General features: G+C 57.5%; 2 protein-coding genes across 2 annotated transcripts; one reads left to right on the top strand and one right to left on the bottom strand.

Moving 5' to 3' along the window:
- Positions 1-2,343: 2,343 nt before the first annotated feature.
- ANGPTL6 (angiopoietin like 6) lies at positions 2,344-5,869 on the top strand. Its single transcript, XM_080808692.1, has 5 exons — positions 2,344-2,923; positions 3,611-3,788; positions 4,339-4,526; positions 4,608-4,878; positions 5,429-5,869. The coding sequence occupies exons 1-5, from the start codon at positions 2,345-2,347 to the stop codon at positions 5,617-5,619; spliced, it is 1,407 nt and encodes a 468-aa protein (XP_080664818.1). The 5' UTR covers position 2,344; the 3' UTR covers positions 5,620-5,869.
- On the bottom strand, positions 5,831-10,436 carry SHFL (shiftless antiviral inhibitor of ribosomal frameshifting). Its single transcript, XM_080808703.1, has 8 exons — positions 10,097-10,436; positions 9,497-9,620; positions 9,252-9,301; positions 7,795-7,833; positions 7,497-7,646; positions 6,975-7,078; positions 6,696-6,850; positions 5,831-6,139 (listed from the first exon to the last, which is right to left on the bottom strand). The coding sequence occupies exons 1-8, from the start codon at positions 10,115-10,117 to the stop codon at positions 5,907-5,909; spliced, it is 876 nt and encodes a 291-aa protein (XP_080664829.1). The 5' UTR covers positions 10,118-10,436; the 3' UTR covers positions 5,831-5,906.
- Between the last annotated feature and the right edge of the window lie 478 nt (positions 10,437-10,914).

Genomic DNA, 10,914 nt, shown 5'->3' on the forward strand with positions numbered 1-10,914 from the left:
TTCCCTCTGCCAGGAATGCTCTTACCCTTCTTTCTTTCTACAGGTCTTTGCTCAAGTGGCATCTTCTTCCCTTTTTTTTTTTTTTTTTAAGATTATTTATTTATTTATTTGACAGACAGAGATCACAAGTAAGCAGAGCAGCAGGCAGAGAGAGAGAGGAGGAAGCAGGCTCCCTGCTAAAGCAGAGAGCCTGATGCAGGGCTCGATCCCAGGACCCTGGGATCATGACCTGAGCCGAAGGCAGAGGCTTTAACCCACTGAGCCACCCAGGCGCCCCTCAAGTGGCATATTCTTAGTGAGTCCTGACCCCGTGTAAAATGGGCCCTTATCCGGGGACTCCCACCCCCTTCCTTGAGTGTTCTTCTAAACACTTATCACCCTCTGCCCTACCCGCCCCCCCTTCTGCTTTCCCCACCGCGATGTTGGCTCCATGAAGGCAGGGACTTTTTTGTGTGTCTGTATTGGTCATGGCTGTGTCCCCATTGCCTGGAACAGCTCTCAGCACACAGTAGGCATTAAAGGAGTGCTTGGTCAACGTGTGAACAAGGCAATGTGCGTGACAATGAAGACCCCAGGGCGCGAGCCTGTGTGACCGCCGGGATGTCTGGCTTTGGACATAGTGGGGCTTGGGAAATACGGGGGTGATGTGTGGACACCTATGACATGTTCTGAGTGTGGGCAAGTGCATGCGGGAGGCATGTATGTCCTTAGTCTGAGAGGCTGTAGGTAGGTGAATCCCAAGAATCTTCCCTTGAGAGCATGCACGGAGGCCATGGGGGCCAGGCTAGGAGGCCTCTGTGCATGCCCTCAAGGGAAGATACTTACAGGAGCTCACCTATGTGAGCCAGGGAACACGCTGGGGGGGGGGGGTTGTAGCTGACCTGGGGCTTGTGAGTGCTGAGGGGTGTGTGGGTGGCACAAGGCACAGGACAAAACCCAGACTCAGCCTCTGAGAGCTGATGTTTTGGTGGAGGAATTCAGATCATAAACAATGGCAAACGCATGAGGCAATTTCAGAGTGACAGATGCTGAAATGAAAAAGTTGGACTGTGACAGGGAGTGCCCAGGAGGAGCAAGGCTCAATGGGGTTGTCAGGGAGGGCTTCTGAGGAGGGGACATGTGAGCTAAGACCCAAATAAGGAGAGAGGGGGAGCCATGTGAAAATTCTAGGAAGAATGTTCTAGAGTGAGGAAATAGCAAAGGCCCGGAGGCAGGACCAGCCTTGGTGTGTTTCAGCAGCAGCAAGGTCAGTGTGCCTGGAACAGAGTGAGTGAGGGGTGAGTGGGAGGGAGAAGAGGGCGGGGATGGGACAGGAAGATGGTGCAGGGCCTTGTGGGGCACGGGAAGACTTGGGCTTTTGCTCTCAGTGAGCTGGGGGCCATGAGGGGTTCTAGGAAAGGGAGACACATGGCCTGACTCTGGCAGCTGTGGGAGAAACAGACCAGAGGTTGATGACAGACAACTGGAGGCCTGGGGGGCAGCTGCTATAAGGAAATCCAGATGGAGTCTTGAGCTGGGATCATGTTGGAGGGTGATGACTGTGCGGGCCGAGGAGGAATTCAGGGCCTAAACAGAAGAGCTGTCAGGCCTGGCTGATAGGTTGGATCTGCTGTGAAGAAAGAGGAGACGGGGATGATTCTGGGGTTTTGGTGTGAGGACGTGGGAGATGGGGTGTCTGCCACTAGTCTGAGTTAGTGAGACTTAACCTCTCACCCCACCTCACCTCTTCCCACCCATTCTCCCTCTGCTTGTGCTCCAGCCTCCCAGGAACGGTCTAGCCTCAGGGCCTTTGCATTTGCGGTTTCCCCTGGCAGGGATGCCTTCATCCTCAGACATCCTCATTACTTTCTCCCTCACTTCCTTCAGGCGTTTGTTCAAATGTCACCTCCTCCAGGAGGTCTTCCCTCCTTTCAAAATGCCGGGGCCGGATCCCCACATCTCTCTGCTATTTACTGCTATCTTAGCACCATCTAACACACTATATTAATTCCCATAGTTTATTGACCTTGTTTTTTACCCAAGAGGGCAAGGATTTTTGTGTTTTGTTCCCTACCGTATTCCTTAGAACTGAGGCTGGCACACAGCAAGCACTCTGAACGCTTGTTGAATGAATGCACGACATGCTGTCCCGCAGGGCGCCTGGAACTCAATGGAGAGGCCGGGGTGGGATCCCATTTGGGCATTTCCAGCCAGGCGGCGGGAGGGGGAGGGGAGGGGCTCGGCGGGGAAGGGAGCCTGCGTGGACCTGGAGCAAAGCAGGTTCGGCCCAGCCGGAGAGCTGGGGCCCAAGCTAGGCTCCGGGGGCTGCCCTCCTTCCCGCTCGTTCCCTGCCTGCAGGTCTGCCATGTCGGCGCCTCCGCTGCGCACGCTGCAGCTGCTGCTCCTGCTGGGTGCGACGTGGGCTCGGGCAGGCGCCCCGCGCTGCACCTACACCTTCGTGCTGCCCCAGCAGAAGTTCACGGGCGCCGTGTGCTGGAGCGGGCCGTCTGCCCCGCGCCCGGCCGCGGAGGCCGTGAACGCCAGCGAGGTGGCGGCGCTGCGCATGCGCGTGGGCCGCCACGAGGAACTGCTGCGCGAACTTCAGAGACTGGCCGCGGCCGATGGCGCCGTGGCGGGAGAGGTGCGCGCGCTCCGCAAAGAGAGCCGCGGCCTGAGCGCGCGCCTGGGCCAGTTGCGCGCGCAGCTGCAGCACGAGGCGGGCCCGGGGGCGGGGCCAGGCCCGGGGGCGGAGCCCGCTGCGCTGCTGGCGCTGCTTGGGGAGCGCGTGCTCAACGTGTCAGCAGAGGCGCAGCGCGCCGCCGCCCGCTTCCATCAGCTGGATGTCAAGTTCCGGGAGCTGGCGCAGCTGGTCACCCAGCAGAGTGGCCTCATCGCCCGCCTGGAGCGCCTGTGCCCGGGGGGCACGGGCGGGCAGCAGCAGCAGGTAACCTCTAAGCTCGCCAGGAGTCGTAGCCACTTCCTGTGTGCAACATTTCTAAGACGGGGCTCCTGCGACCCCACGCGCGATCTCTGATCCGCAGTTTTGAAATCCGAAAAGCTCCCCAAACCGGATTCCGACCTCTCCTCCCACAGCTCATTTGGGTCAGAACGCGACTGTGGCCACTTAATATCATTACTTATCCACTTAATATAAATATTCGTAGAGTCTGTAATCGAGCATATTATTACGTAAAGACTAAAGACCCATGTTATGGAGGTGTTATGCGATTAGATGTCTGTCCTATGTTACTCTTTCTAAATGCTGCCATATTATCCTTAATTCTGGAACATGGCTGGTCCCAATTTTGAATAAGATTGTTGCTCTGTGACAACCCACACCTTACAGGGCTGTTGGGAGGATTCCAAGTTAATACTCATTATTGGAGGTACTCAACTCATTATCTCTGCTTTGCAGAAAAGGAGCGTCAGAGGCACAGATCAGTTCAGCTGTGAATTTAGGCCCAGCTCTACTCTTGAAAGCTAGAGTTAGGCTTTGGGGAGTATCAGTTCTAGGGCTGGGACATGCCCCTGCCTGATCTCCCACCTGTCTGGGTGTTGGGGGATTTAGGGCCCCAGTATCTTTCCAACTGAAGGCTACTGCAGTCACATCTGAGTCTCTTGGTCATCCCAGGTCCTGCCACCACCCCTGGTGCCTGTGGTTCCTGTCAGTCTGGTGGGTGGCACTAATGACACCAGCAGAAGGCTAGACCCAGCTCCAGAGCCCCAGAGAGACCAGACCCTGAGACAGCAGGGCCCCTTGGCCTCTCCCTTGCCCGCAGGGCACCCTGCTGTCCCCACCAAGCCAACAGGTAAGATGAGGGCAGGGCTGTTGAGGGTGTGAGGAGCCAGGGGATTCCAGTGCAGTGGATAGAGGGAAGTAGGGGCCAGAATTTTAATGGCCGATTTCTCTCATGGTAAGGAGACCAGAGGAAACAATGCTTTTATTCTGGTGATGGAACAAGGAGCTATGACTCCCATTCTGGTAAAGACCCAAATTCTTACTGTGGTATGAAAACAGGGAAGGAGGTACTCTTCCTTTGATGAGAGGACAGGGAATTTAGGACTGCCTATTGGTGAGCGTTTAAGCTAGTTCTGAGGGTCATGTTCAGGATTTCTATTCTGGTGAGACTGTAGAACCAGGATTTAAGTACCCCAGGCTCCGTATTTGCTGTAGTGAAAAAAGAATGAATTAAGAGTTTTAATTCAGGTAAGGTAATGGATATTGGGGCTTTTATTTTGGTTAGGGAGTGGGAGAGGCAGGACTGCTATTCTGGTGAGGGGATAAGGTAGAATCAGGACTCATCCCAATAAGGGGTTGGTTGGTTCTGGCTCTGCCTTCCCCCATCTCTGTACCCACAGGTCCGTGGCAGGATTGTGCAGAGGCCCACCAGGCGGGCCACAGGCAGAGTGGCGTGTATGAGCTGCGACTGGGCCGGCATGTAGTGTCAGTGTGGTGTGAGCAACAGCTGGAGGGTGGAGGCTGGACGGTGATCCAAAGGCGGCAAGACGGCTCTGTCAATTTCTTCACCACCTGGCAGCACTACAAGGTGGGCGCAGGCAGGTTGGGGGAGGGCTGGGCAGAGGGTGGGGGACCTGTTTCTGACCTTCTGACTTCCCTGTCCTGCCAGGTGGGCTTTGGGCAGCCTGATGGGGAATACTGGCTGGGCCTGGAACCTGTGCATCAGCTGACCAGCCGTGGGGACCATGAGTTGCTGGTTCTCCTGGAGGACTGGGGAGGGCGTGGGGCACGAGCCCGTTATGATGGTTTCTCCTTGGAGCCTGAGAGTGACCACTATCGCCTTCGGCTTGGCCAGTACTATGGAGATGCTGGAGACTCTCTTTCCTGGCACAATGACAAGCCTTTCAGCACCGTGGATAGGGACCGAGACTCCTATTCTGGTAAGGAGAGCTCTTATTCTGGTGGGGAGTGGGGATGGGAGGTGGGACTCCTAGGGAGGAAATGAATGAAAAGTGGGGTGAAACTTCCCTCTGATAAGGATCAGGGTAAGCAAGAGAACAGAGAGCACTTTTATTCTGGTGAGGGGATGGAAAGCCTACATTCCTTCTTTGATGAGGCAAATTCTTTCCTAATAGAGTCAGGATTCCTGTTCTGGTGAAAGGCTGGGAGTGAGAGCTAGAAATCCTATTCTAGAAAGGAAGAAGGTGATTTTTTTCCCCCCAAGAAAGGTAGAGTTCCTGGTTTCCAGAAAAGGGTGGAAAAGGTGTAACTTGTACTTTGGTAGGGTGATAGGGAAGGAATTAAAGCTATTACTCTAAAAAAGAAAATGGGGGCCAGGGCTCTTACTCTGGGGAGGAGAGAGAGGACCTCAGGGTTATATTCAGTAAGAGAGAGAAGGGCCAGGGGACGCCTGACAAAAGCCTTGCACTAGTGAGGTAGTGGAAGAAGCCTTTATTTTGGTGACAGGATATGGGGTTTCTCTCTTCTCAGGTAACTGTGCCCTGTACCAGCGGGGAGGCTGGTGGTACCATGCCTGCGCCCACTCAAACCTCAATGGCGTGTGGCACCGCGGTGGCCATTACCGCAGCCGCTACCAAGATGGTGTCTACTGGGCTGAGTTTCGTGGTGGGGCTTACTCTCTCAAGAAGGCTGCCATGCTGATCCGGCCCCTGAGGCTGTGACCATCTGTCCATCTGTCCCCTGGGTCCCAGGGAACGTTTGTCAGCAGGAGCCCACGTTGTCCTGGCCACACTTGCTTTGTGACTTGGCATGGGCCACGTCCCATAGCCCATCCTGGTGTGGATTTGCTCCCCAGGGGCCTGAAAATGGGACCCAGGAATCCCCCTGCCCATCTCTCAGACCCAAATGGTTCCCCAAGGGCGTTAAGATCTCAGTTTGAGCTCATATTTTATAACAACACAAAATCTCCACAGAATGTGTCTGGTTTGCCTCTGCCCCTTGTCTGGGGTCACTCCCTGCGCCCGCCCTCCTCCTCCTCCTCTTCCTCCTCCTCTTCCAGCTCCTCCTTTAGGTCTTCCAGGATGAGGTTGTCCAGGTCTTCTAGGAGGCCCCCCTGGCTCAGGCAGGTGGCCACCGTGGAGCCACTGCTGATGTGGGGGTTGCTGGGGTGCAGGACTTTGGGTAGGTGGTTCTGCTTCCGGCTCTTGGGGTGTGCGCAGGACGTCCCAGGCATGTGGGGCTCTGGGGAGGGAGAGGTTCTGAGGCCATGGAGCCTAAGGCCACCCAAGAGTCTGGGGGCAAAGGGGCTGTAGCCATGGGGCGCTCAGGAGAGGGGAGGGGCCTGGGCCAGAGCCACAGGAAACTCAGAAATGAAAGTCACAGGTGTTGAAGCCACAACAGACCCAGGGACATGGGCATCACCTGAGACTACAGGACACAAAACAGGAACCAAGAACACAGAGCACAGGGGCAGAGGCTGAGGCCATGAACAGGGTGAAACCACCGAGCCTCGGGGGCAAGACCACAGAACGTGGCTGATGGCTCTTAGGAGGATCAGGGTCTTGGGTGGCCTGGTGTTGGGAGGCCACGGAGACGGGGGGTGGCCACGGAAGATGTGAAAGGAGGGGTCAATGCCATGGGATGAGCTAAGTGGCTCTGGGGACAGAGGCCTTAGGAGGCACGTCGAAGCAGGCAGGGACCTTGGTACTAAGGCCCCAGAGGTGGATGTCCCAGGAGTCAAGGTCAAGTAGACTGCCCCGAGCGGAGGGAGGTCATGGGGGACATGCTGGGCCCTCACCTCGCCGGTTGTAGCAATCGGCAGCCGAGCAGGAGTGGGTGTGGGTGCTGCGGCGATCGGTGTCCCGGTCCCAGCGCGGAGGGAGGATCCGTGTTGGATACACGGGGAAGCCGCACCCATAGCAGGGGGATGAGGACCCCATCTGTGCCCAGCCCCTGGGGGGGGCGGGCAGGGTCGTGAGGGTCCAAAGGTAAGGCCGGGGGCAGGGTGGGACCAGGGCAGGGCTGGGGGGACAGGGCGGGGTGGGGGTGGGGGTTGGGTGGGGGTCAGCACCCTCACCGGAAGTTGTGCCGACACCTCGGGCAGTGGAACTCAGCCACACCCCACATCTTGTCACAGGGCACCGGCTCATAGCGCTTTCGACATTTCCTGCACCGGGACACCTGGGCATGCAGAGTGGGGAGCAGGCTCTTGTCAGAGGGGCGCCCCTGGAGCTTGATACTGGCCGCAGTGGGAATAGGTACCCCACGGAAACTGACAAATGCTACAATTCTGGGGTTCTCCCCCCACCTCCCTGCACTAGCTGGGCTACTAAGCATTTACCAGAAGCACACCACTGATCAGGGGTTCCAAATCCAGACCTGGGATTGTGGTTTTGGGGTCAGGTTTGATTTCGGTGGCAGCTGTCAAAACTGTGGAGCCAGAGGTCGGGCTCTGCGGTAGGAGTGGAGCTGGAGGGCCGGAGGGATGGGGTCTGAGATGGAGGCCGAGCTCCGAGATTGTGGGTGAGGGACTGGGCTGTTGGGGTTGATACTCTCAAGTCAGAAGTATGGGTACCGAGAAGGGGTATCGGGTCATCACCTCTTTCCGCTGCGGTACGCGCCGCCACCAAACGTGGTCGCAGGAGGAGCAGGCGAACTGCCGATCCACGGCGGGAATGACGTCTTCCTGGGCTCGCTGGAACATGCGGAGGTTGGCTTCTGTCAGGGGCAGGAGGGAGGTCGCCACAGCCTGCAGGATGGGGACAAAAGGGAGGTCACGCCTCACTGTGAACCTAAACACACATCAGCCCTCTTCCCTCTACATACATGTCTCCCTCTCCTCATCCACGGATGTCCTCCTCCACTCTACCTACTGCTGTCCCATACCCTGGACTCACCTGGATGTCCTGGTCCTGCTTCATGTCCTCCGGTGGGTCCTGGGTGGAGACATCAGGGACAGAAAATGGGGATGCAGCTTGGACCTCTTTTTACCATTATTTGTTGGGGCGGAGCTTGGACCTCTTTTTACCGTTATTTGTTGGGGCGGAGCGGCTAGGTCCTGGCCCCATATGAGGAGGGAGTCCCTAACTTGGGAGGAGCTTAGAGAAGGTCAGGTGCATGACCTCAGTTATCCTCATAGTCGCCTTGAGTGGGGACACACCTACTACCCCCACTGCTGAGATAAAGAAACAGAGGCTCTGAGCTGGGAGAGGGGTTGCCTGAGATCACCCTGAGTGCGCATGGCCCAGCAGGCCCGGACCCCATGCTCCACACTTGGTGGCGCTGTGACCCGTCGCCTTTTTGAGTCCATGCGGCTCTACACTAAGTGCTTGGGCTCTGGATTCAGAGAGATGCAGGTTCCAATCCTGACTCCAACGTTTCCAGCTGTGGGAGTGGGGCCAAACCACTAATGAGGGGCATCTCAGAGCGCCATGGCTGACACCCCAACCGCCACCTGCTTGCTGTGTGAACCTGGCAAGTGACTCCATCACTCTCCATCTCGGTTCCGTTGTCTGTAGCACGGACGTGATAACGGGACCGTCTCAGTGGATCAGTATGGGGATGAAATTCAAGAAAACCCTACTGCAGGGGGAGCGCTCACTTTCCTATTATCATTTTTCTTCATTTGAAGTAGGCTTCATGCCCAATGTGGGGCTTGAACTCGTGACCCTGAGAAAGAGTCTGCATACTCCCCTCCCCCGCACTGAGCCAGCCAGGTGCCCCTCTCATTATTTTTATCATACCCTTTACATGAGTAAATGTAAAGAATACAATACGTACCTTATTACACTCTAACAACTAGGGGGGTGCTTTAAGGCAGGTGAGATCCGTAGTGCTCTGGCCACCAAAGTCATTTAAGGGGTAAAGGAGCCACATTGCACCTGTGCCTCAAAGCCTTTCATTCATTCATTCATTCATTCATTCATCACATGGGGTCCCCTGCCCCTCTCTCCTCCCCCATTTCTGTTTATCCTAGCCTGTCCGCCTGTTGCTCATTCTGTTGCCTCTTCCAGGAAGACCCTTTCCAACCACCCCACTTTCCAGGATCACTATTCCTCACACCCCTTCCAGAAAGCCTTTTCTGACCTCCAGGGTCCTCTACAATGACACTAATCCTGATTTGCTTCACTGCCTAGTTTCGTCTCTCTCTCCCACTCAATGCCATCACCATGTAATGAGCGCCTAGTTTGCACACTCCCTGGTTGGACCTGTGGTGGCTGGAAAGGTTAAGTCTATGTGGATCATGAATTGGCGACTGGTGGTGCACAGAAGGGGCTCATCATGGATACACCAGGTTCCTTCGGTTCCCCCTCCTCAGATACCCCATCCTTTGATTGGGGGGGGGACAGTTTACCTGGGCATCCAGGTCATTACTCAGTTCCTGTCCATCTTGCTGCTTTACCCCTGGTGGCAAGAGTAAGTGTAAGTAAAAAGACCTTGAAGGATCTTGTGGGAGTTTCAGGGTCCCCCAGGGCCCCAGTACAGACCCTTCTCAGAAGATCATCTCTGCGCCTCTTCCTACCCTTAAACCAGATCACACCTCCTTTGCGTGCTCCCGGCTCCCAACCCCTACCAGGTCCCGGACCCCAACCGGCTCACCGTACACGATGGAGCGCCCCACTCCCGTGTGGTCGCTGGCAAATCTCCTCATCAGAGTCCCCGCCTTCCTGGAGGATACCTTCCCATGAAACTTCTCCCGGAGGCGCCGGACGCTTTTCTCCAGCTTGGGGGGGCAAAGGGGGGTTCCGATCGTGTAAGGAGAGGTGCGACGGCCCCTCCTCCATCTCTAGGCATCCTTCTTCCAGCCTGAACTTGACCCTTGGTTTTGGTCTCTCCCCCCCCCCCCCACCCCCGCCATCCCTCTACGGCATTTCCTGGAAAAAGCCAAAGTCCCCACAGGGCACTGGGGGAGGGAGCGGACTGGGGCCAGCGTCCCAGGACAAGGGAGGAGGCTGGCCAGGTAACCCCTGGCCTCTGACCCTTGACCCTGCAGCCCCCGCTTTTCCTGGAGGAGGCCTCATCTCACCCGGGGGATGTGGCGGTCATTCTCCTTTCCGGGGGAGGGGGGGCGAGTGCCAGCCAGGCGGTAGGTCTGGGCTTCGGATGGAGTCCCCAGAAACTGCGAAGCCCCCTCCGCGCCCCCGGCCCCTCCCCGGCGCCTCTCGCGAGCCCCCCGGCCCAGCCGTAGCCATCTCCTACCTCCACACCTTCTTGAGACATGGTGGCGGCGGCGCAGGTTCCCGCGAGGGTCCGCACTGCGCGTTCGGAGCCCCCCTACCTGGGCGCGCCCGCGGGTCCAGCAGCCGCGCAGGGCAGGGGGCGGGGCCTCCGGGCGGCCCCGCCCTTCCTCCCCGGCCCCCTCTTTCGCTTTCGATTACTGGGGGTGACGGGGTAGACGGGGCGCTCTGGCTCCGCCCCGGCTCCGCCTCTGCTCTTGCGCCCCAGACCCAGGCGGGCGCCAGGGGTCTGCACCCTGCGGCGGAGCGCGCGGACCTCGGGCGGTGGAGGCGGCGCGGCCTCTGCAATCGGTCACATGTCCCCACGCTGCGCGGGGTCCGCGTCTTCACGTCCCTCGTGGGGGCGGGGCCGCATCGGAAGGCCGCCGCGAATCTCCGTGCCCCCCCTCAGCTCGCGCTCCCCCACTTCATCGCTCGCTCTCCTCCCCTCCCTCAGGGATGAGGACCTGGGCCCCGTGCTCGCTCTGAGTTCCTTAAACGCGGCCGTGTCTTCTTTCCGAACCTCAGTTTACTCCTCTGTAAAATGGGGATGATACAGTGGCCACGTCTTGGTTGTGTGTGTCTGCCAGGATTCGAGACCCGGGGTAGAGCGCGTAGTAGCACCTGGGGTAGGCTAACTCGTCACTGGGCCACCTACTGTGTACCGAGAAGATGCTTGTTAAAAACAGAGGTTACTGGTCCCTAACAGTCTGGCGGCAGCAGCCTGTAGTCTAGGGGTTCCTGGGAATCTGCACCGTAAATTGGAAGGTGGAGAATCTTCCCGGCTAGCACTTTTTTTTT

The sequence above is a fragment of the Martes martes genome, assembly GCF_963455335.1.
Source record: "Martes martes genome assembly, chromosome: 1".
Taxonomy (NCBI): domain Eukaryota; kingdom Metazoa; phylum Chordata; class Mammalia; order Carnivora; family Mustelidae; genus Martes; species Martes martes.

Coding starts and splice junctions, on each gene's coding strand:
- ANGPTL6 (XM_080808692.1), top strand. CDS start 2,345: ATGTCGGCGCCTCCGCTGCGCACGCTGCAGCTGCTGCTCCTGCTGGGT. Junction 3,789..4,338: donor TGTCCCCACCAAGCCAACAG/GTAAGATGAGGG, acceptor CTGTACCCACAG/GTCCGTGGCAGGATTGTGCA. Junction 4,527..4,607: donor CCACCTGGCAGCACTACAAG/GTGGGCGCAGGC, acceptor CTGTCCTGCCAG/GTGGGCTTTGGGCAGCCTGA.
- SHFL (XM_080808703.1), bottom strand. CDS start 10,117: ATGTCTCAAGAAGGTGTGGAG. Junction 9,621..10,096: donor TGTCTCAAGAAGGTGTGGAG/GTAGGAGATGGC, acceptor TGCCCCCCCAAG/CTGGAGAAAAGCGTCCGGCG. Junction 7,647..7,794: donor AGCAGGACCAGGACATCCAG/GTGAGTCCAGGG, acceptor CCCATCCTGCAG/GCTGTGGCGACCTCCCTCCT.